Source organism: Platichthys flesus, chromosome 2 (genome assembly GCF_949316205.1).
Source record: "Platichthys flesus chromosome 2, fPlaFle2.1, whole genome shotgun sequence".
NCBI lineage: Eukaryota > Metazoa > Chordata > Actinopteri > Pleuronectiformes > Pleuronectidae > Platichthys > Platichthys flesus.
This window is the reverse complement of record NC_084946.1, coordinates 17,000,517-17,026,282: the sequence shown is the minus strand read 5'-3', so window position 1 is coordinate 17,026,282 and position 25,766 is coordinate 17,000,517. Positions and strand designations below refer to the sequence as shown.

General features: G+C 41.9%; 1 protein-coding gene, 1 long non-coding RNA gene and 1 pseudogene across 4 annotated transcripts in view; 1 reads left to right on the top strand and 2 right to left on the bottom strand.

The window, feature by feature from the left end:
* LOC133967233 (voltage-dependent calcium channel subunit alpha-2/delta-2-like) overlaps positions 1-10,435 on the bottom strand; it is a 32,613-nt gene extending 22,178 nt beyond the window's left edge. Inside the window, exons 1-2 of the mRNA XM_062402545.1 lie at positions 9,925-10,435; positions 3,999-4,080 (exon numbers count right to left, since the gene is read on the bottom strand). Coding sequence (XP_062258529.1) covers positions 3,999-4,080; positions 9,925-10,043 — 201 coding nt within the window. The 5' untranslated portion in view covers positions 10,044-10,435. The remainder of the gene's footprint in view (positions 1-3,998; positions 4,081-9,924) is intronic.
* A 657-nt stretch (positions 10,436-11,092) lies between these two features.
* Positions 11,093-17,181, bottom strand: LOC133967211 (uncharacterized). Of its 3 annotated transcripts, none has more exons than XR_009924020.1 (7): positions 17,077-17,181; positions 16,207-16,296; positions 15,912-16,122; positions 15,735-15,827; positions 14,537-14,775; positions 14,344-14,440; positions 11,093-13,534 (listed from the first exon to the last, which is right to left on the bottom strand). It is a non-coding gene; the product is annotated as an uncharacterized LOC133967211 (long non-coding RNA). The 3 variants fall into 3 exon arrangements; XR_009924022.1 differs by having other exon boundaries at positions 16,222-16,296; XR_009924021.1 differs by having other exon boundaries at positions 16,923-17,157.
* A 454-nt stretch (positions 17,182-17,635) lies between these two features.
* LOC133961541 (E3 ubiquitin-protein ligase RBBP6-like) lies at positions 17,636-24,292 on the top strand (annotated as a pseudogene).
* The last annotated feature ends 1,474 nt before the right edge of the window (positions 24,293-25,766 follow it).

The following is a 25,766-nucleotide window of genomic DNA, read 5'->3' as shown; positions in this document are numbered from 1 at the left end:
CTCAGCCTCAGCTTGGTTACTTGTGGGTCTAAAGGCATCACACTCTCGACCCCATGATGACAGATGTCAGGGAGAAGATAAGGACGAGACAGGAGCGGAGACAGTGACCTGGATGAATCCATTTGGCAAAGCTACATGCACACCATGGGACAGCCCTCAACCTATAAATGGACGTCATGCATTGAACTTACAGACATCCCTCAAGTTGTGCACTGACCAGATGCTTTACGAGCCCACGCCGCAGAGATGGGAAAATGCATTAATGAACAGGGTGTTTGCTGAGAACTGTCTGTCTGTGAGCTACATCCTGTGGTATATTCAGGATCAAGATATTCCAGTAAAGATTGAAATGACATCGATAAAACTGTCTGTAGCCTTTAAAACAGAGAATAGTAGCAGAAGAACCAAGGGGCAGAAAATGTATTCATAATCGATGGATGGATGGATGGATTGATTGATTGATTGTTGGTCCCTCTGTCCCTCACAGAATGGATCATAATATCTTTTGTGGTCGCTTGAATTTTCTGCTAGCACAATCATCACATCAAAATTTATATTTGTCAAATTCTTTGGTTTAAGGTCAATTACGTGAAGAACTCAACATGCTGGGCAATAATAACTTGGTGAAAATAGCAAAAGCACAGGGTTGGACCATGGGTACATAAAGTAACAGCTTCCTCCAAGCAATCTACAAACACATGTTTTATGGACATTTGGAATGTGCATCTACAAAGTCGACAAACTTTTTTTTGCTTTGCTTTGTGGCCTTTCGTGAAGTGATCGCCTCCCAATGTGCAAATGTTGCAGCAAAACAAACAAACCCTGACACTATTTTGACAGCTGAATGTAAAGAAAGCCAACATGAGAGCTTCCCCAAATATCACGATCGCCCCCTGGTGGCTGGCCGTAAGCAGATGGGACATGAGCCTACATAAAAAGTCTGCACAGTTAAAATATTTTTTCAAAGATGGTGTGTGTTTGGTTTTAATATGCAATTGACACTGACTCAGAATTGGTTGATCTATGAAACCTCAATACTGCAGCTCCAAATCTAATTCCTCATGCACAGACTCTGGCTCCAAATGGCATCACCAGTGCAAGATGGCAGAACCTGTATCGAGAATATTGTCTTACTACAGGAGTGATAATTCCCAGATGTAAAAATCCAACGTTATTCTATAAATAAACTATGATCGCATGATTTCAACTTCACCACCACTAAGCTTCCAACTTGAAACATTGGGCTTATTTCTTCCACTAAACTGTTTTCTAAAGTTAGTAATAGTTTGGAAGATTGTGAGAATTAACACAACGAGGCTCTAAAGACAGAGTGATGAGTAAATCAGTTTTCATGTTTGGTGGGATGACGTTGTGTCAGCTCTAGAGAATGGTCTGGCTGCACCATTATCATTCTGCTCTAAAGGAAAAAAAAACATCATTGAGCAGGCGTACAGAGTCCATCAAAACGATCTGCAAATGTAAAATCATGGCTTTTTGTTGGTTGAGGCATAGACGATAACATTTAATTTCAATCACAGGCCTTTGCTAGGCCAGAGAAGACAGCACCAATCGTTCCAGGCACAATCTCCTAACAGAACCAGCGAACCAGAGTGTTTTCAGGAGCACGGGCGGATTAATGACGATTGAATGAACAAGCGAATCTCTCATCGAGGCATTAGTTAGTAATAGTTTGGAAGATTGTGAGAATTATCACAACGAGGCTCTAAAGACAGAGTGATGAGTAAATCAGTTTTCATGTTTGGTGGGATGACGTTGTGTCAGCTCTAGAGAATGGTCTGGCTGCACCATTATCATTCTGCTCTAAAGGAAAAAAAAACATCAATGAGCAGGCGTACAGAGTCCATCAAAACGATCTGCAAATGTAAAATCATGGCTTTTTGTTGGTTGAGGAATAGACGATAACATTTAATTTCAATCACAGGCCTTTGCTAGGCCAGAGAAGACAGCACCAATCGTTCCAGGCACAATCTCCTAACAGAACCAGCGAACCAGAGTGTTTTCAGGAGCACGGGCGGATTAATGAGGATTGAATGAACAAGCGAATCTCTCATCGAGGCATTACTGCAGACAGCCGACTGACCATCTGCTCTGCTGTGACACAAACAGAGAGGACACGTGCCGCTGCTCTCTGCTGGGGGAACGCCCCCACACATCTTCCCAACGCAGAGCACGATTGCCCCCTGCAGATGATCTTGGGACCATTTTTGGGGCATTTGCCTTTTCAGGGACAACCCCTTCCTCCCATCCAACTGTTAACAGTGAGGATAGTAAGTAACCTTATAACGTATGGGATAGGGCAGAGAAATGGTGATATTCTTATTGATTTGGGTAAGAAATGTCTTCCACATTATGGAAACATGCAAACGAAGGACCACATTATGTGATAACCACTAGAAACTTGTTCTATAAATGCAGAACATCGAATTAATCTAAAAACCTTCTTTTCAGTACATTTGGTGAAACATAATTTCATGGTTCATCTTTTCAAACTTGTTATTTTCATTTTCTATTAATCTGCCAGTTACCCAATAGTTGCCAATAGCTCAAGGTGATGAATTCAGACAAGACACAAAAACTCAAAGCTATTTAGTTTGTATAAAAGAGATAGACAACTATTTAATCTTCACATAAGAGAAACCTGAAGGATCAAACGTTTGAAAATATTTTTTAAAAATATCTCATACTATTAACAAAACAGCAAAATAATTTCCAAATACTTTTCCATCAAATGACTTCATAATAAATAAAGACATAATGATAATTGACAACTAAACGATTCACAACACCTCAACCATTTAGAAACCAGGTTAAGTGCCCACAAGGTCAAATAATCATATTACTGGTTTAACTAACTGAATCATATTCAAACTCCTTCTCTTACAGGGTGACCTCCATCAGAAAACATATTTTCTCACTTTGATGTGTCCAGTGTTTGGGAAAAGATTTCTCCAATACAAAGGAAGTGATTTGAATTCATGAGAGCCGAGCTGTGCTGAAGAAGTAAAGACACTAACTTTTTAGTCTTTTAATGAGGTTTGTCAACACTATGATAAATGTAGAATGTCGGCAGCCTTATCCTTCAATATAAAGTCTCTTTCTAGAAACAATATCCTGTAATAAATAAAAAACGTGTTTAAAATAGAATCCATTACCCTTTGATAAAACAGATTTATCATTAAATATGACGGTTTAGAAATCAGGATCCTGCCTAGCTCCAGTAATCATATTACCTTTATGCATATATAATGTGAAACGTTAACGCATACAACTGACGTTATATGATCAGCTTATGAAACGAATGACATAATAAAGCATAATACTATATATTCTAAGTGGTGGTGGATCGTGATGGTGGATTGTGATCGTGGTTGCAGCTGATCATGGACTAAGATAACAACAAGGTAAACAATAGGCCTACTGACATATTCTACCATTTCTGGCAATAACTCATTTTATTTGTCATGGCTGCTCACTTTGTCTCTATCAGACATTTTCTTATGTGCAAATACTTTAACACCCATTTCCATGGCTGGAAGGATGTCGCACCTTGATGATCCCTATGAGACCAACTGTGATTTGTGAATATGGGCTATGTAAATAAAATCTGATTGATTGATGATTGAAGTCTAACTGCTTAAGGCATGTGCTCTGGCATTAATCATTATGAAAACAGTAATACCAGCAAAATGTTGCTGTACGATATTTAAAATATATATCCACACGTTCTGAAAGCTGTTGAAAATGGAAGCTATTATAGAGAGTTTATGTCTGACCTGGGAAAACAAAAGGGTTGTGTTCTTGCTGCTTCATTGCTCTGTAGGTTGTCCCGAAACAACAGTCTAGCTGTTGACTTGTTCTATGAAGCAATTACCTCTTATATCTACTACATCTTAATGATATATTTGATTGTTGCGTTTATGCAACACGACCATGAGTAAGAATTGTATCCTATAAAAAAGAGAGAGCGACACACTCACCCCCTTCAACTGCTGAGCTCCGGTGATTTGTTGAAAGACTCTGTCAATCTCCTGCTCCACACGCCTGGCCCAGTGCATTATCCTGTGGATAAACATCACAGCACAACTGTCACACAACCAGAGGAGAGATACGTGTGTGTGTGTGGGGGGGGGGGGGGGGGGGGTGGATGGGTGTGTGGGTGGATCGGTGTGTATTTCACAGAACTATGCAGCAATATTTTACCCAAAATAGCTTTTACCATTGAAACACAGTTTCATGCAACAAAAATGGAACTTAATATCACTGTTTACACCAGTTTGTTGTTGAATGACAAGAAAGACAACAATAGAAGCTTAAACAGCTGTCGCATCCATCTCTAAATTAAGCCCTCTAATTTGAATCATAAGCTAGCTAATCAGCTTTGTTGACTCGTCATCATAATTCTGCGAGAGAATACTTCCAAAGCAAAGAAAAACAACCACTCTGCCGCATCATAATTACGTGTGTAAACAGCTTTTAAAATCTACTTTGACAGCCGTGATCACTTGGTGCAATTGGAAATCTTCCCATGGCCCAAACAACAGAGCAATGAACGGGCCTGAATAAACAAAACCATCCCCTGTGATGAGAATGGTAAGAGGAGCAATAACAAGAGAGGAAGATGTATAGACAATTAAATCATCTCCAGGCATAAACTCTTAAAGCTGACCATGTTAAAGATTGTAAAAAAGCAGCAACAGTCTGTCTGATAGAAACCGGAGGAATAATCCTTCGAGCTTATATGATGACCTTTTGTTGTGAAGCAACTCTTGGGCTTATTCTACACTGTGTGTATTCAGTTCCTTTGACCCCCGATTTAATCCACCCACTACTTGCTTTGAAGATTTCATACCCTCTGATTACAGCCATATTACGGCCAAACCCTAGTGGACTCATCACACATCTGCAGAACTGAGCTTTAACTGAGAGCTTGTTTTAAATGTGCACTTGCTCCGTGGGCGCGAACGGGATGCTGGCTTGTTTATGACCCCAATTCAAGGTCAGGCTATTTTTTGTTGCTGTGGGAAAAATATTTGCATGGTATTTAACACTGTTTTGGATAATTAGAATAAAACTGAATTTAAATCTCTCTATTTTCCAGTGGAGCACAGAAAAATGCTAATGCAGCCTCATCTTCACCCAGTTACTGTTGGCTGCAAGATGGGTGATTGGACGTCTGTCAGTTTTATCCATCCGTGCCTGCTTTTCATTCTACTCATTTTGTTTAGGTTGTGCAAATTGAGATGAGTGAGAGAGGGAGAAAGTTGGAGAAAATCCCCAGACCGGGTTTCGTCAAACACTGTGGTCTTGTTGCATGCGGATATTCAACTAATGAGATTCCAATAGGATCAGTGCTCCTGCTAATCTCTTTGTGAAAAGTCAAATCAAACAACATAAATCTCATCCACCAACACTGTATCATCAGATGTGGATCCTACAGCTAAAGCCCTCCCAGAACACACACCAATTATGGGCTACTGCATTATTTGCCACTATAACATTGAAGGGGCTCTGAGTATATATATCTACAACCTGCGAATAAATGTTGTAGTTCCTGAAACACATCGAACTTCTCTTTCCTTCCTGAACAATTTCTTTATTTTTACAACATGTAGTAACTCTTAACTTGGGAGGCCAACTGTTTTCTTGCCAGTGTCAGGAAAATAATCAAAATAATCAATCACATCCCAATCTGCAGTATGAAAGCAACACACATTATTATCACACATTATCACAACTAATTTCTCTAAAATTTGGATAACGGCACGTTGAAGCCAAAAGGAGAAGAAGAGCTTAAGGTGCAAACCAATCAATAGACATTATAATGAATACGACAGTGTTTATTGTACAGACTCCTTGTGTGCTCAGCTTATCCTCAAGACACCCTGAGGATCACTTAAGATTCACAACTCCCCCTTTTCACCTGCCTCCCTTCACTGCATCAACCTCCATTCATTGGCTGAACATGCAATCCTGCAGTTCAGTCTGACTGAATGAATCAAAGACGACGTTGCAGAGGTGAAACACCTATTTGACCTTTTTACAGAAATTAGTGCGAGCGAGGAAATAAATCTTAATTCGCGGAAAGTCGCCAAGGATCTTGTAAGTGCCCAGAGAGTCGATCCATCATCAGTCAAACACCTCCTGGCAGAGTTACGAGGCAACATCACAGATTAAAGTCTTGCCTGGCTTGTTTATCGGACAAGCCACAAATCCCCCACTCAACTGTCCACATCCACAGACAAGACAAAACCTTTTTTGGAAATAGCCAAGCTTTCTTCTCCTCTGCTGATGAAGTTAAATACCCTAAGATCTAATGATGAATAGAAAGCCTGTAGTCCAGTGCTAGATTTTTCACACTGAGATAAAGACTGGGGAGAGCGTGGCCTAGGGGATAGAGCGGGTGCTCTGCAATGAGAAGGTTGCTGGTTCGAATCCCAATCTTTTCCATCTGCATGTTTAAGTGTCCTTGGCAAGATACTGAACCCCTAAATGGCTCCTCATAAATGTTGAGTGTACTAAAAATGTAAGTCGCTTTGGACAAAAGTATCTAAATGACATGTAATGTAAAAGACCTCAAGACGATCACTCTAAATTGCCCGTTCAGGATGTGATGCTTGACAAAGTGTCTTCAACACGGAAAATGGAAAAGGGAAATTATGTTCAGCTTGAAGCAGCAACAGTGAAGAATTCTCTGAAAAAGAATATGGCGACCAAAAAAGATAAATGTAATGGACCCAATGTCTTTCTCTTCATCTATTACCATTGACTTCATTCAAAATAGCTTATAAGAGACATTATGCTTTAAGCCAATGTAATTGCGATGGCTTTAAGCGAACTCTGCGCTTCATTCGCTCTCCTCTCCAGCCCTGTGGGACAGCTGAGAACTCTGTATCATTGTGGTGCGATGCAGTGGCTGAATAACACAGGTTACTTCCTCACTGTTACCCGCTCTACTCATACACTCCTGGGACGAGAGTGAGAGAAGCTCTACATGATGTGACCCATATTTACCTACAGCAGCAAGAGCGAGAGGTGGAGCAGCAGAGCGCTAGGTGGAGGATAAGAGGCAGATAGAGGACACATATACAGCTTTATGCATTCGGATAAATGTGTGTGTGTTATGTTTCTCTATCTATGTATCTATCTATCTATATATGCATGTCTCCACAACATCCTCCTAAAAACAATTAAGTGGCTAGGGAAAGTGATGGTCCTTGGTACACACTAGAATATTTCAACAGCTACTGGACGGATTGCCACAACGTTTTTGGTGGCCATTCAGGGTCCTCAAAAGACACATTTTATTCTGGTGATCTCTTGGATTTTTCTTTTAAAGATGTTTTGAATTAAAACTTGGGATGAACTTGTTGCATACATTGCATACATTCATGTCTCTCCCAGGATGAATTGGTAAGACTATTTAGTCCTAAGTTAGCATTGTGACGCACACGGAAATCAGCTGTGTTGTCTTAGTCTCATTATGGTTGTGATTAAGACAACTGCAGACAACCAAGAGTGGTCCACCACACAAACGTTGTTGCTATCAGCTGAGTCATTGCTGGATGGTCAAAGACAAAAAAGTTGAACTCCATGTGAAGCCATGCTTTACCACAAGAAGCTAACATTTCTGCCTCCTCGCCACTTCTATGTGTACGTATGGGAGTCATATAGGCTTATGTCTTTCAATGAATTTTGGGCAATAAACCATTCAGGGTACCATCTTGCATTCTCTTTGAAAGCCAGCTGCACTTGATGGATTGCTATTACAAGGGTGGTTTTGCTTCTGCAAACAAAATGTTTCACTTTGCACACAAGCAGAACACCTATTTGTGTAAAAAGCAGTCTGTACACTCGTTGTGCACCTGCCTATGAAGGTAGATATGTCTATCTTGATACAGTGCTATCGCTTTTTACACAAGGTGCTTAATGGAAAAAGTATGACTATGTCATTCTGAAAAAAGCAAAGGTCACGCTTGGTGCCACTTTGCACTGGGTGTTACATAGGGCCCTTAGTGTTTTTACTAAATTGCTGGCAACAGTCCACTACACAAACAGATGTGCTGGACTCAGCATGTGTGTGTTAACCAGGTGTTGAATTAAGGTCTCTTACAGAATCTCCCGCTACACAGAAATTGAACTTGAGAGCGCGACAGATTTTAGATTCAACCGTTCTGCATTCTGCATTAGAATCACAACGGGTGAGCATCACCCGCTGTTCTTACTTTCCCTGATCGATCTCCACCCATGCTGCACTTAATAAAATCACTTTTGAAGAATACTGCAAATGCTAATACTAAATGTCTTTCAAGCGACAGAACACTCTTGTATGTTTGTTGATCCCATAGGAGTCCAATTCATCCAGCTTTATGACCATTTCACATGTTTCTGCTGATGGTCCCACACTTTGAAAACCACTGGATCTATCTATCTATCTATCTATCTATCTATCTATCTATCTATCTATCTATCTATCTATCTATCTATCTAATTGCAGACGGAGACAGAAGACAGTCAAGGCAGAAAGGGCGGGAGTGAAAAGGGTGAAGAGAGAGAGAGGGAGAGGGGGAATAAATCCTCACTGCTGCAGTATTAATTCTTAATTGGAATGAGATGCTGTTCTTCAGCGTAGCGATTCTGCTTCATTTATCTTACATGAAGAGACCTAGGGCAGAGGGCTATGTAGTTGTTTCAGAGCACTCAGCAGAAAATCGGGGGAGAGACGAAGTAGGAGGAGGAGGAGAATGCAGCCGCTATACCCTACTTGAAATAACCCAATTCATCATAAAATTCACACATACACACGCACGTACGCCGCCCAGATTTATAGACCCCCGTTCCTAATTGGTAAATACTGCTCGGATCCGCCGTTGTGATTGGCCAGAAATCCCCCCGCTGTTTGCCCTGAAGATGAGTGGACCATCTGGCCATGTTTCTCCCTCCAGAGCAGCCTGATTGCAGAGCCTGGAGGTGGGCCCAGATAACTGTGGTCTCAAGTTAAGCATCAGCTGTACTTAACGGCAGCGGGTTAGAGGTTAAGAATGAAGAACCAAGAACATGATTAATTGAAAAAAGAGATAGAAACTGTTCATTCCATAGCAGGAATGGAGCAGGAACAGGAACCACACCTTCAGTCCTCCGTGTATTTCTGAGCATGCAGTGCTTCCTTGAGAGCTGCTACAGTATTGTCGGCTGTCGACTCTAAAGGTTGCTAGCTTAAGATAGGATTATCTTAAACTCGGCCTTTCACCAAAATTAAAAAAGTATTTTCGCTATCCACTTGAAAGCCTGCGTGGAAAAATGTAAACCTTGATGTTTTGATAGTACCTCAGGACTATTTTAAGCTATAGACAAACTCAGCTATAACTTAACTGGCATTAATTTAGTCAAAATGTCACTTCACATCACAGCTTAGCATCAATCACATTCTTTTCTAACATCAAAGGAAACCCAGGGGTGTAATCTTAAATTCAGTGCAGGCAGATATCCACCAGATCTTAATTATACTGGAAATTAATTACTGGAAATAAAAAATGAACTTACATGGAATATGAGTAATCGTTATCTGCTATTAATTCTAACTTGGCAACTAAATAAACATGAACTATGTGTTCTGGTTGACTGAAGCAATAACATGTTATTTCTCATTTATCCCCGCAATGATCTGAAGATATATGCATACACATATCATGCAGTCCCAGTGTGGACAACACCCTGCACAGCTTTTAACCCCCTGCCTTTACATCCATGCAATCGCCAACACTGTCAATTATATAACAGAGAGAATAAAGCAGGGGGGGGGGGGGGGGGGGGGGGTCCGAAGTATCTCTGTGTGGACGAGCCCGAAGTTGTCTCCCATCCACATCCTGTCACTACACGTTTCCCACCAGGGGGACCGTTACTTACGTGTACTGCTGTGGGAACGTGAGCGCCTCCGCTCCAGGCCACGACGCGCTGAATCCCGCCAGGAGGATGTGGACAGATACCAAGCAGGCGATGCTGCAACACCTTGTGCCTATCGCCATTTTCCATTAAAGAAAAATCTCGTTGCGGGTGTTTTTTTTTTTTCTCAATATGCGTGGATGATGAGGCTGTCACCGGGGAAGCGGCGGAGGGTGGGCGGGTGGGTGGTGCTGAAGGTCCGGGCTCAGTTTCCTCTCGAGTTCATATCGCTTGTCTTTTGTCAAGTAGACGCGGAGGAGGAGGAGGAGGAAGAGGAGGAGGATGAAGAGGAGGATTCAGGCATGGGAGCCATAGCGGGCGGTGGGAGATGCTCGAATGCAGCTGCCAAGACACTGCGGAGTCTCTGCTCCTGCTCCCACATGCACCAACAACACCACAACACCAACTACACCACCACACCAGCTCACAGGCAGGCGCGTCCCCGACAGCTCCCTCTCTCTCTCTCTCTCTCTCTCTCTCGCTCTCTCTCTCTAGCTGTCTCTCTCTTTCTTTCTCAGCCCGTGGATGATTCCAGGCGCGTTCACGCTCGCCAGGCAACAGAGGAGCAGCAGAAGAATCTAGTTTGGTTTTATTTATCTCTGCAGAGCCACGTGGGATTTCTCATCCGCATACATTTGAATTTTGTAATTAAAGGGATAGTTCACCCAAATATGAAAATGCACTCATTATCTGCTCACCACTATGCCGATGGAGGGGTGGGTGAAGGGTTCGAATCCACAAAACGCTTTGGGAGGTTCAGGGGTAAAAAGCATTGCAGGCAAATCGAATTCAATTGAAGTAAACGGTGAACGATGCTTCTAACGTAAGAAAAGAAAAAAATAAATGTCGAAACTCAACTCGAACAAAGGTCAATTACGCCAAGTATTAAATTAATAAACTGTTAAACAACAACTTCTCTTCCCCCAAGGCTGCATCACCAACCAGGCCCCAACACACAGGGGCCCTACAGGTCCCATGTTTCGCCTGGGTTTGGATATTTAACTATCATGTTGCTCATAATTTGAAAATGATAAGCTTATGAAATACAACTCCTATGGGGAAACCTGAACATAACATGTAATAGTCCCCCAGTCTCCCTAATCCCAAGAAGGCAGCAGCACGCGGACAAAGATTGTTACACAAAACAGCAGCTTTATTCATTTCAAGCAATATCCAAAACAACAAAAATTGCAATATGTGATTGTTCTAATATAATGTATGATTAAATCTAGGAAGTTATTTTGTAAAAGAACATTTCCAGTGGTTACCTTTTCTTATCATTGCGTATTGATATCTGCTTTAACTTGGTGCCCATGCTCACATTTCAAAAGCTTCTGAGAAAAGATAGATGCCTATGAGGTTCAGCACAGGCCCAGTGGTCCAAGGGATCAACAGGCCCCTCTGTAAGGGCACTTGTTTCAAGTAACTGTTGATGGTCGTTATTTGAAAGTCACAGAGGTCAATGAAATATGAGTTTCCTTAAAACTGTCTGTCCTACCTATCCTGAACTAAATAATTTTGAAATTTTAACCAAATCCAAAATATTCATCTCTTTTTTTGTAGATGTATATAGTGTCTATAGTATCTGTGATTGTAGCCCTCTTTTGTTGCAGATTTGCAATGGACCATTTGGTTGGTTGGGTGAATTTGATGTTATTCGCAAGCCTAGAATGCAGTTGACATACCTGTACATTTCTAATAACAAATTAATAATGTGTTCACAGTGGAAAAGTCACAAAGTAAAGTAAAAGTAGTAAAACAGTATAAAGTGGACAGCATGCATCCATTTTGTGTTTGCTTGCGAGATGCCGGGATGCAAATGCACAAAGAAAAGAAGCTGCACTCAAATTGGAAAATACAAAATGAATTGAGTGGTTGTTAGACACATCCAGAAAGGACAACGAAAAATAAATTCATAAGACACACATTATAATTATCCCTGGTAAATTTAATTGCAGTGAGATTGGACTACCCATCTGTTGCACACATTGTTCCCATTAGTGGATTTGGGACACAGCATAGGCTGTTTGGTGTTTGGAGTGTGTGGGTGCTGAATACATAAACCTGCACCTGGTCTGAATATGGAAAGGGATGTGCACCTAACCTTTCTGCATTATTTTATATAAATACAGTTTGGGTTAAATCATTTAAAGAGATTTACATCATTTATAGCGATAAGAAGTCACATTTATGTTTTATTTTTAATTAAGTCACGCATGGGGCTTTACAACCAGCTCTGCACTCATGTAACCTGATAACTTAAGTCATTGTGGGTCAAACAACAGAAAATCTCCCAGACTGGATTGTTAAGGATAAAATATTTACATATGATGACGTATTAGACACAAAAATAGAAGAAACCTCCAACAACAGTCTTTAATCAACATGAACTGTCTCTAACAAACAGCTTTAGATTTTCAGGTTATAACCTCCACTAAAGTTAATTTGCATTTGTCGGTCTTTCTGTCTGTTAGTATGATTATGCAAAAACTTCCGGACAGATTGACACAAAACTGGAAAAGGATCAGGTGTGGTCCAAGAAAGAACCCATTAAGCTTTGGTGTGGATCCAGATCAGGGGGAAGATCCAGGAGTGTCTTTAATATTTGACATTTTTCAACATTTACGTTGACTGCAGATAATTAATGGCTCTTGATGATAAAAAATAAATACAAATCATGCACCTTAAAGGGACTCTTATTTATTGAGTTTGAGCTATTTGATCTAGATCCAAATACAAATCTGGATCTAGTGAATTTAAATGAAGTCTCTTGGCGGCGGTTAGTGTTCTCTGAGTGCCACTCTAGTTTGTATACACAATCAAAAATAAATAATACTACTGTGTTTAATGAACAGTAATGTTGGACAGACTACAATTCATTTCCACTTAAACAAGAATCCTGTGAAAGTTACAGGAAGTTGTGGCTCCAGTAATCAATTCATCATACACTGCAGCATCAAGGAATGTTAACAGTTCAAGTCCATAAAAGCATGAAAACCACAGCACTGATAAGATATTAATATCTCACAAGTATAAGAGGCACAACTCAATCTACTAATTGCAACAAGTCAATATATGAGCTTTAACTTTGTGTACTGTTTTATGATACTAATAGTAATCCTGACAGCCGGGTGTGTGGGGGGACTGCAGGAATCAGGTTAACGGCCCCTGCATGGGCCCCCCTCCACCACAGGTGTCTTTGAGTGACACTCATATCCCCACCTCACCCGGTCTGCATTCTGTCCTTGCATCTGATCCTGACCTCGTAAGAGGCAGTGCCTGTCGAGGGTTTTTTATTTCCTAATAAATAACATGCCAATAAATGACTCCCCTCAATGCAGAAAGACTTGGCTGCAGTGTTCCGGTGAAGCTGCGTTGCTGTCATGTCCAGCTTTCCCGAAATAGTGGAAGAGGGATCTTTTCTCGCACACAAAATCTTTTACAGCACCAAGAGTTCGACAGCTGACCCGACAGGATGACTGCACCTTCCCCTGCCCCCTCTGGGAGGAAGGATGTGGGTTCTGCTTTCAGTCGCCTCTCTGACGGCCCCATGGGCTAATACTGCTGTCATGTCCTGCGGAGAGAGAAGACTAATTACTGACTGCTCAGTCTTCCTGCCAGTCCCCCTCGGAGAGCCATACACTGTTAATTGGACGACAAATCCAGAGGGAGCTGAACTGTGGTTGAGGCCGACCTTTACCTCGTGTAAACAGCATTACTAATCATAAGAAATGTTTTATTTCTCCCATTGCACCGTCGTTTCACAACATCCGGCGAGTTAAGGCGAGTTCTCATGAATAAATGTAACTTGTTGTTAATTGGATTTTCTATGAAAACACAATTTAAGCTGAGCAGATTTTTTTCTTTACCTTGTTCTGATGGGATTTAAAATGATATATATGCTAAAATGCTAAATATACTGTATAACAATAAAACACATATATGCTACCAGCTCTGAGAAATTGCACTTTTGCTTGATGATCCGTGCAAAGTAAATGTTATGTCAACTGCTCACAATGACAGTGCTAACTTTGCAGAGTTTTGAGGTACATATACAAATCAGTTATAGGCCTTTTTTTTTCTCTCTCATTAAAACGGTGGAAACACTCATAAAGCAGAAAGGAACAGTTTCTACATGACTGCACAAACCAAACGCAAAAACAAGGTGTGTGTGTGTGTGCGTGTGCGCATGTGCGTGTGTGTGTGTGTGTGTGTGTGTGTGTGTGTGTGTGTGTGTGTGTGTGTGTGTAAACCTCTGCACTGCGGTCATCACTGTAAAAACATGAACCATCCCACTGGAGTCACTACGGGTGGATTCCTCTGGAACTGATTCCCGTTCGTTTACTTGTATGATGAGTTGAAGTGTTGATTTAGTTTTCTAACCTGGCATTGATTTCCACGACATAGTATCCAGCGTGTTTGGCAATAGCATGAGCCAGGGTGGTCTTCCCCAAACCTTCAGCAGACAGCGGTTGTTAAACTGCAATGAAAAGCAATCACACACATCTGTTGTTCAAGCAGTGTCCTGGATTCCTACAAACACAGACATGCTCTTCTGTACAGAAACACGACTTACATCATCACTGAGTAGCTCTGTGTAGTGTCGGGGAGAAAATCTGTCGACCCAGAGACTCGATCTTCAACCTTCTGTGTCATCAGGATTTTCAGGATCTTCAGGATTTTCATCTTCTCTGCTTTCAGACTTAACAAGCCCATCGTGCATGTGTGTATAAATTAGATTAAATAGGGGGGTTGGGGATACCTGTCCAGCAGCTCTGTGAGGTGCTGAGATTCCAACACAACCTGCTGATGGCGCTGTGGGATTAAAAACAGAGGAGAATATGTGAAAAAACTATAGAAGTGACATTTTATTGATCTAAATGATAGAATTACATTGAACAGCTAGAGGGTTAGGATAAAGTATTTAATTATTGTTTGCAGTTTTCTTCGATCTCAACAAGAAAACACAGACATTAGATCAAAACCTCTTTCATATTTATTAAAAATAGATTAATACATTTTTTTCAATTATTACTGTAAAATGCAATAACATTTAATTATGAGAAGATAAGCTTGTTGTCTTCATTGTTTTGTATCAGATGACTTAAATCCTTGAAAAATTGGCTTTATTCGGTTTAATTGAAAATATTGTATTATTCATCTTTCGCAACTGTGACCAATGAGAATCAACTGCGTGGTGCAGTGTAAACTACTTCAAAATTAAAAAACATTCAACAGCCACTGCATTACTGTGGCGGGGTCTCTCTTAAAAACTCCTCAAAGAATTCTGAAAACACAGGCATAGTCAAAAAAATGTTGCTCTCCAAGGTGCTTGTACACATTTACAAGAAATACTAAACAAAAATACTTTTAAATCAAATCGACAGGAAAAACTCAGTCAACTGTAAACAGAACAAGGCTTATTAATTATCTTTAGTAAAAAACAAAACCGGAAACTAACTAAACAAATAGGAAGTTGTGCCCGGTTTGTTTCCTTTAACTTTACTCTGACGGCGAGATGAACGTGCCGCCTCCATAAACCGCTGGTGAGTGACTGTGTGTGTGTGTGTGTGCCTATGTGTGTGTAACATAGATGCAGAGATGCCGAGTGTGCACCCTCGGTCAGCCCACTGCTAAACAGAGTAGATGATGGTTAGATAGTGATCAACTAGGAACTGTAACAGGCAGCGTGAAAATGTTTGTCGGCGTCTGTGTGGCTGTGTGCGTGGACCGCTGGCGGTCAGTGACGGAGCCACTCCATCACAATTACTCACCCTCTCAGCTTCTTCTTCTCTCAGCACCCTTATTGGCCCCGCCAGAAGCCCCAGTGCACCCTGGGAGTTTGGTGCCACTCTGGTTTCCACTACCTGGAGAAGCACACAGGTGAGTAATAAGTATATACTGGACACCAGAGGTTTGTAGGAGTTAGTCAGTGTTTTAAAACAACGTACTGTTAAGGGTCTGTGTGTCACTGCTTAGGAGTTTAACCTTTGTCCCTAATTCTTCTTTCTGTCGGAGGTAGACCCGACTCCCTGACGAGCGCGTCACACTGATGTACTCTCCCTGCGACAGCATTCTGCGACGTCACACTTTGAGTTGGTGATTTGCTGAAAGGCCGTTTGACCACACCCTGTTCCTGCTTCTGCCATTTGGCCTGTTGAGCTAAAAGGACAAAATCAGATTTAAAGTACAAACTCATGACAAAAACAAAGACAAATAAAGGACACACAGCAAGAGTGAACTCACTGGTGGGCTCCTCACCCAGCAGGTGCATTATGACTGAAATGTTGTCTCCTTTAGCCCGAGTCTGATATCCGTCTGCCTTGGGAGCTTCGTCTGGGCCATTCACAAACAAATTTGTATAATGATTATTACTGCTAGAAATTATCAGCGATGAAACACTAACAGAAAAACTCATTCAAAACTGACGTAATTCTTCAAACAAACATTTGCACTTTCCAGCTTTTCCCATGTGAAAATGTGCTGTTTTAATATATATAATTAATTTGCATGCATTCACTTAGGATCAGGGACATTTCCCCACCATATAAAGTCATTACTTCTGTCATGGAGGCTATGTTTGCATTGCTGTTTGTCTGAGAGATTTTGTGTTTTTCAGCATTTAGTGAATTTGTGATAATGGAGAGATCTTGATGTAAAAAAAAATGACTCGTGAAACACACTCAAAATCACCAGGTGACTATTACTTATGAGTGTGCTAATGCTTTTATAGATTCATTAGAAAACAGTAATAAAATGAACCCAGAGGACAACCCTGTATGAAAAGTATGAATGTGACTTGAAATGAGTGGTGTGTGGTGGAGCTACACCAATAAAGTCATGTTGCTTTACTAAGATGAACAGTTGCTCAGTTGTTTATTTATTGTTAACTGCTGAGGATGTGCACAAAGAAGATAAAACGAGTTAATGAAAAATAAAGTTTAAGTCTGATGGGGATTCACCCTCCATCTGAGCCAGAACCTCAGCTCGTCTGCGAAGTGGTCCTCGAACTCATCCTGGATCTCGAACAGTTCGTCATATTCGTCCATGTTAAACCCACGTTGAGAGACACTGTGGTTCTACACAAGTCTAAAGACAAACACACTATTTACTCACATGAAATAAAAAGTCCATTGGCTTCCTAACATAGTTTCACGGAGCAGATTTTCCGGCAATGTATTTGTTGTTAAGTTTAACTTCCGGGTTAGAGATGAATCTTCTTCTTCTTCTCATACAACAAAAATCGAGCAACGCACATTATCGCCCCCAGCTGGTGTAGATGGGGACTGCAGATTTTAAATAAAAACAATTTGGCAACATAGCCATTGCCTTTAATCTATGTAACAACAAAGGAAGTTGACTTTGAAGTGTGGCAGTATATCAGCAGCAGTTTCTCTCTTGACATATCAGTTGCAGTTTTCTGTTGACACCGAATGACCCTCTACGAGCTGCTGGCCATGATTTAGGCTTGCCGTTAATGGTTTTTTCCCAATCTGCCCTGGTTTGGCTCCAGATCCAGCCTGTGCATTTTGTTGATACAACGAAGAGGATTTTTTGGATTTAACTTGAATTGACTGAATACGTTACACACTGTTTTTATTTGGTTTCCATACCAGGCCTGTGGGCCACCCCCCCCCCCCCCCCCCCCCCCCCCGAGCTTGATTGACCTGTGAAAATGTCGTGTATTTACTATAAGTTTTTTTCAAAACTGGCATACAGCACAGTCACTTTCACTGGGATCTTTATCACCCTCCGAGAGCTCAAAAGGCAGATTATGCGCAGGGAGCGCCTCAAGGCAAGAAACTGCGACCTGCAGATCTCCGATGCTCAGACTAGTGAAGGTGAGTTGTCAGCTGATGCCTCACTCATGTGTGACACATATGTCAGACATTATTTTTTGAGGGTTAGCGTAAATGATGTACGGGCTTTTTCTCCATTATTCGACAGTTCATTATGTCGATTTTCTGAACCGACTAACAGTGAAATAATCAGCAGCTCATAGAATAATAGTTTATTTATCTTTTTGAGTAAATGTTTCACAATTTAACAACAGATTCTAGTCTCTCAAATTATATTTTCTGTGCTTTGACCTCTATAGTTAGTCAATTAAGTATCAGGCAGAATTATATTATATTGGGTCTCGAAAAAAAACCTTAGATTGTTTAATTCGTTGAATCTTTGTAAATTCCCTGGAGCAAAAAAACGATAAATTCAATTTGCCTGTTTTATCTAAATTTGTCCCCATAGAATTCATTCTAGTTTTACTAGAATAACATTATTAACACAATAAGCTGCTTTAAATACTCTTAACAGTGTAATTTTCTTTTCAAATGGCAATAACATTCAACATTCTGTTAATTAATTGTTTAATCTCTTTCAGGGTTTTGACTAAAGTAACTAACAACTATCTCCTGAGCCTTATTGCTTAACACTCAGCTTTTTTTTATAAATTGTTTATTTATATACAAATAAATAAGTTTGATCAATGTCTTTGCAAACCCACTTCATGCATCTGTTTACTAACAAAGGCATTTCAGCTCTATTGAGTTTTGAAATGTGGAGTCATTGTTAGATTGTTGTGTTTTTGTTTTCTAATGATTTGTTGCTTGTGTCTTGTAGAATATACCGATGATGAAGCCGAAATCCCGAGACTCTCCTCCGTGATTGTGCGTCGCACTCCGCCTGGTGGAGTAAAGCCCGCTGGCAAGACGTTCATTGTGTATGTATTAAGTTATTACTGGTTTTATGATGAATCAGTGAAGTCCCTGATGATTTTAAGTCACTGGTTTGTTTATATTAGATTTCCTAGTTATACTTGTTAAATAGATCCTGTAGTCAGTCACAATGTTGGTAACTGATGGTTTCTTTTTGTCCTGTGTGTTTTTGCAGACATCTTAATTCCAAAGCTGCGGTTAGATCGCCTAAACCGGTATGTAAAAACAACATTCTGTCTTTCTCCTCCTCTCACCTCTCACTCGCTCCCCCTCTTTCTGACTTTAGTAACATGTCTCAAAAACATTCTGTCAACAATGATCGAGCTCTGTGTATCTTCTGTTGACCGTGTGTAGGCTGCATTTGTGTTGAGATCTCAACCTCTGTGTGTTTTATGATGTCTTTTTGGGGAGGGTTTCCTGGAGTCACCACAGCCAAAGTAGTTTGTTGTTTCTCTCTTTAGAAAATAGTTTTAAGTTTTGAAATGAATATTTTAAACTTTTAAATTCTTGTTGAATGAGACAAGGGTGATAAGAGAAACAACAGACTCGCCACTCTAAAAAAGGCAGAGCTCGAGATGGGTCTGTTAACCTTTTCTGGATTGTAACACAAAGCCGTCAGTAGAGAGCTGTTCTTTAGCTCAGTAATCCATGTCTAGGTTTGTGGACAGTCAGTGGTTTAAATTCTCACTCTAATATACCTAAGCATTATCTCCTGGACTTTGACTACTCGACAAACACCTTGATTTTGGTGTGAAGATTTAAATGGTGTGAGGGACACAGATGAGGTGGGGAACTATCTGGGCTCTTATCTTCCGCTGTGTATTGCTTAGATGTTCTGTTAACACCTGTATTATCTGTACTCAGATTCTCCCGCAGACGGATTCTTCTACTTCTAAGTCACTCGCCAAACTCGCCAAGGTAACGTATCTGCACATGCCGGCTGAACTACAAGAAAGTGTTTCTTTAGTTGAATCGATTTGTCTATTTCATGGTGTTGACGTCCTACTTTTGTCTTATGTGTATTTAGACGGCTAACCTGGTCGACGCAAATGCAACAGAGGAGGACAAGATCGAAGCCATGAAGTTGCAGTCAAACTATGAATATGCATCGATAAAGTTAGTACACAATCATTTGTCTCTTTTATTTGCCTGAAGTCGTATATTTTGAATATGAACAACATTCACTCATAAGATTTGCTTGTCTCTGTAGTTATTCCAAGAATCCATGTGGACCTCTACCCGCTAACTATATCTGCTATCGTTGTGGAAAGGCTGGTCACCACATTCGACAGTGCCCCTCGATGTTTGTAAGCGTCCTGTATGATTTCATTTCATTCTCTGTGAAGTTAATTGTTACTACGTTGCTGTAGTGATGTTAGATTTTAAATGAGTATGAAAATTCTCTTAGGACAAAAGTGTGGAGGCTCCTAAGCGAGTCCGGAAATGTACGGGGATTCCTCAGAGTTTCATGGTGAAAGCAGAGCCTGGAACCAAAGGAGCCATGTTAACCAGCACTGGAGAATATGCAGTACCTGTAATAGATGCGTAAGTGAAGGACGTCCCCAAATACACACTATTTACCTCCTCCTCCACTAAGAAAACTTATAGCCGAATTAACTAACTTCATATTTATCTTTTCATTTTTTGTCATCTGTGGTTTTTTACTTGTTATGACAAAGGCCTATGAATGTGTTCATACAGGGAAGCGTACGCACGAGGAAAGAAGGAGCGCCCCCCCTTTGTTCCACGTGACGAGTCATCATCTGAGGACGATGCAGACCCAATCCCTGCCGAGCTCCTGTGTCCAATCTGCAAGGACCTGTTAACGGACGCAGTAGTTATACCCTGCTGCGGAAACAGTTACTGCGATGATTGTAAGTTCTTTCTCGTGACATGGATTAGTAATAGAAATCCGTCCTGGGCTATGTTTCATCGTTTCAGTGAGTTAATTTGCTGGACAAATGGAATAAAGCTCTGAAATAACTGTTTGTTTTCAGGTATCCGGACGTTCTTACTGGACTCAGAGGAGCACATCTGCTTCACATGCCAACAATCAGGTGTTTCACCTGATAGTCTCATCGCCAACAACTTTCTCCGACAGGTAACCCATTTCAAAAACACATGCTGTGTGATGTATGTCATATTTGTTTGATCAGAGGTGTTAAGCTAATCTTTTTCTCCGTCCAGGTTGTGAATAACCACAAGAATCAAACACCAAACACCAAACTCGTACTCAAGCAGGTCCCAAAGGCAGCGCCGCCTCCGCCTCGCCTCCAGATGTCCAGGCCTCTGCGCTCCAGACAGCAGGACCCACTGCGGGCCAATGTCACTCACCCACCCCCAGCAATCATACTCACTGCTGCACCTCAAACACAGGTTCAGCCCCCTGCATCCTCTCCTCCGGCACCTGTCACTGACCAACATTCTCCTATGCACTCTACCGACCAGGGCGAGCCACCCTCACCTGGGTAAGTTTAATCCCCTGTAGTTTGTACAATTACATGGAATCACCCACTCAACATGTGATGTCACATGTAAAGGGCCATTGCAACTCGTCTCAATGTGTCTGCTTGGTTATGTTTCAGTGAATTGGATCCAGAACCTACTGTGAGACAAAGCCAAGAAAGTAACCCAGAAATTGGACCACATGTGAGTCCCCTCGGATGACCTGACAATAATGCATCTGTAGTTGTTATTACAGAGCTCAACAGAGTTAAAAAATCCCATTCATTTTCTGAATACCGATTTTGATCATCACCCATTATATTTTTACAATCCAAAGTAGACTCACCACAAGTTTGTGAAACAATGTTATAAGCTCCTGTGAAAGCCAAAAGTCATTGTGATAGTAACTGCATTTTAAGAAAAACTGTTTTATTTACACAATCCCACAATCAATTCTATAAGTGGCCATTCACTGTTACGCTCTATTATTGGAGTCGTTAACTTACTTAGGTGTGTCCTTACCTTGCACCTGTACATCCATGAGAACTGGAATAGACCCTAACCCTAATCCTTCCTTAACCCTGACCCTATCTCTGAAAGGTAACTACATTTCTTCCACTGATTTCTTCCGCAGGGTTCCCATTTATCTGTTCTTGACCTATCGCCACCGACACATCCATCAGGTAAGAGGTTGAATTTAGGCTTGTGAGCTGGAAGGAAAAACATTCAGCAGCTAACTAAACTGTGTCTCTGCCTCATTAGGTCACCAGTCACGACCCCATCACTCTCACCGAGGAGAAGGCCGACACTGGGAGAGGTGAGACCCCGTCTATGGAACTATTAAATGTTTGTATTCTAATAGTTCGGCCTGTCAATGAATGTTTCTCTCCCTTGACCCAGGTCCTACACAGGTAGAGAAGATCAACCCCCCGCCCACGACTATACAGCTCCACCTCCTCCGGTGTGCCCGTCTCCATACCTGTACCCGCCCCCACCACAGCTCTACCCTCCTCCCTACAACTCTGGCTTTCCAACTCCTCCTCCATTCGGTTACTCGCCCCAGCCAATGCATGCTCCTGGACCACCACGGCTCACCCCTCCCTGGTTCCCCCCTGGTGTCCCGCCCCCTCGACCCCACCTTGGACCCCGCTTCTCTCGGCCCCCCCCCTCCAAGAAATATTGCAACAGACGAGGGCACCGACAGCACAAGTGAGTAGTTTGTTTTAGTTTTGAGTCGTCCTACAGCTGCACTTGCAAATAGTTTTGGGATTGACTCACATTTACATTACTTGGCGGGATTATGATGCATTCAGAATATTTAAGTAATTTTGAAAGTTTGACTGTTCTTGTCTATGTATTCACAGAACTACACGCGATGAATTTCCTATGGACTACCACGAAGAGCTTATGGAGTACAAAAATTCACCAAAAGGACAAAGACCATCTTATTCCAGGTAACTTAATCAACATGACATTTCCAAATTGATTTGAGTTCATAAGCATAATCCTTCAAGCCATTCAGTTAGTTTATTACATAAACTGATTTCTTTCTCTCTTGTTTTCCTGATTTTCTTCTACATTCATTCCTTTCCCAGTCGCTCTCCATACGGTTGCTCTCAGATTCGACCCCGCTCACGTTCACGCTCCAATGGGCGGTCTTATCCACGCTCCCCTTATTCCAGGCACAATGGACGCAGCTACAGGCGTTCACGGTCAAGGTCCCACTCACCCTTGCTGTCTCCTCCTCCCTTACTGGCCGGACCCCGGGAGGGAGCAGAAGGACCAGCAACCTTCAGGTCCCGGTCTCGCTCCCCTGTTGGCTTCCCGAGCCGCAGCCCTGGTGGACGGCAGCCACCTCCTCGGGGGCCTACACCATATGAACTTGATCGCTGGGAGAGAAAAAGGCGTCTACAATTGGAAAATGAGGACACAGACAGGTACAAGAAACACTGCAACGACTACGACAACCAACATCCCTCACTTCATCACAGAGGTCGCGGCAGCAGCGACGGGGATCATCAACCTCCATCCTCGTCAACATCAGGGACTAAGTCCAGCACAAAAGTCCTTAAAACAAAGAAAGCAACAAGGAAGAGGCCCAGGGAGGAACCTGAGCCATCACACCATTCAGCAGACAGAGATGATGCCACTCCTGTCTGAGACGAACCGATGGATGAAATCCCCTCAATTAATGGCACACCTACCATCTCCTCAAAACTTGCATCTGGCTCTGGAGCCGCTAAAGCTCCTACTTCTAAAAGTCCTGCTGCACCCCCTAAGCCCTCAAACAAGACCGTATCCAAGACCCTATCCCCCAAAAGGAAAAGAGTAAAAGCTCTACAGTGAGGCCTCCCCTGCTTCAGACCCCTACACTGTCCTCCCAGACCCTTACCTATATCCATCACTGCTCCCTCTCGTGCCCCGGCGGGGAAAGAAGAGCAAACCCATCAGTCGAAAGGTCGAAATAGCACATGTTGTGTACATATAAAAAGTGTGTTTTCACCTAAAGTGAAGCTGTGAAGGCAAAGCCATCACACCGTTCAGCAGACAGAGATGATGCCACTCCTGTCTGAGATGAACCGATGGAGGAAATCCCCTCAATTAATGGCAAACCTCCCATCTCATCAAAACTTGCATCTGGCTCTGAAGCCTCTAAAGCTCCTACTTCTAAAAGTCCTGCTGCACCCCCTAAGCCCTCAAACAAGACCGTATCCAAGACCCTATCCCCCAAAAGGAAAAGAGTAAAAGCTCTACAGTGAGGCCTCCCCTGCTTCAGACCCCTACACTGTCCTCCCAGACCCTTACCTATATCCATCACTGCTCCCTCTCGTGCCCCGGCGGGGAAAGAAGAGCAAACCCATCAGTCGAAAGGTCGAAATAGCACATGTTGTGTACATATACAAAAGTGTGTTTTCACCTAAAGTGAAGCTGTGAAGGCAAAGCCATCACACCGTTCAGCAGACAGAGATGATGCCACTCCTGTCGGAGATGAACCGATGGAGGAACTCCCCTCAATTAATGGCAAACCTCCCATCTCCTCAAAACTTGCATCTGGCTCTGAAGCCTCTAAAGCTCCTACTTCTAAAAGTCCTGCTGCACCCCCTAAGCCCTCAAACAAGACCGTATCCAAGACCCTATCCCCCAAAAGGAAAAGAGTAAAAGCTCTACAGTGAGGCCTCCCCTGCTTCAGACCCCTACACTGTCCTCCCAGACCCTTACCTATATCCATCACTGCTCCCTCTCGTGCCCCAGCGGGGAAAGAAGAGCAAACCCATCAGTCGAAAGGTCGAAATAGCACATGTTGTGTACATATAAAAAAGTGTGTTTTCACCTAAAGTGAAGCTGTGAAGGCAAAGCCATCACACCGTTCAGCAGACAGAGATGATGCCACTCCTGTCTGAGATGAACCGATGGAGGAAATCCCCTCAATTAATGGCAAACCTCCCATCTCATCAAAACTTGCATCTGGCTCTGAAGCCTCTAAAGCTCCTACTTCTAAAAGTCCTGCTGCACCCCCTAAGCCCTCAAACAAGACCGTATCCAAGACCCTATCCCCCAAAAGGAAAAGAGTAAAAGCTCTACAGTGAGGCCTCCCCTGCTTCAGACCCCTCCACTGTCCTCCCAGACCCTTACCTACCATCACTGCTCCCTCTTGTGCCCCAGCGGGGAAAGAAGAGCAAACCCATCAGTTGAAGGGTCGAAATAGCACCTGTTGTGTACATGTAAAAAAGTGTGTTTTCACCTAAAGTGAAGCTGTGAAGGCAAAGAACGAAAAGGTGTTTTATGTAGCTCATCAATTTAAGTTTGTGAATGTTACAATTTTGTGATAAAGTTGTGTGCATAGATTAAACTTGCACATGTCACTACATCCATGTGAATTGTTACTGCAATAAAGCAAAAAAAAACATGAAATACGGATTTGATTGTGGTTTATTCCATAGATTAATTCTATCCACGGTGTGACATTTGAATGCGTCTTCATTGTTTCTGGTGCTCCTGTAAGAAAAGGCGATGACACGGGCTGGCAACGGAAAGCGGGGGCGTTTTATTGATCCGTTCATTCTTTACAGTTCTTTATCAGTTACTGTGGCTTTACATTCAATAAATTCTTCCCTTGGTCTCAGACTGGGTGAACAGCGTCTGCACTGTGTCCACCCAGAAGATTATAGTGTCAATTTATCCTTGAAAAACACCTCCCGCCACACGTCCTTATTATTCTGTGTGGTGCACATACAAAGGGAAACTGAGGCAGACCGGTTCATTCGTTTCATGGCCTCGTTTTTCTTTGATTGATTGATTGATTGATTTGGTACAAAACACAGACAGTTCTTGCTACTTGATAATACAGTATATAGATGTATATTATACCCATTCACATGTACTAAAATCAAAAAAAAAAAAAAAAAAAAAATCAAAAAAAATCTCAACATCAATAACATACAGGGGGATGAGCTTGCCCATGTAGTTTATAGTATAATGTTTAGTAGTTTTACAGTGTTTTTAATGTCCCTGATTATCTCAAAACCATAGTTGGACTCACTGTGGTGTGTAGGCGGGACAATGTGAACCAGATGAGGTTCACCTAATGATAAATTGAAGGCCGCAGAGATGGGTAATGTGTTCTAAATTTTTTAGGATTTTTTTACT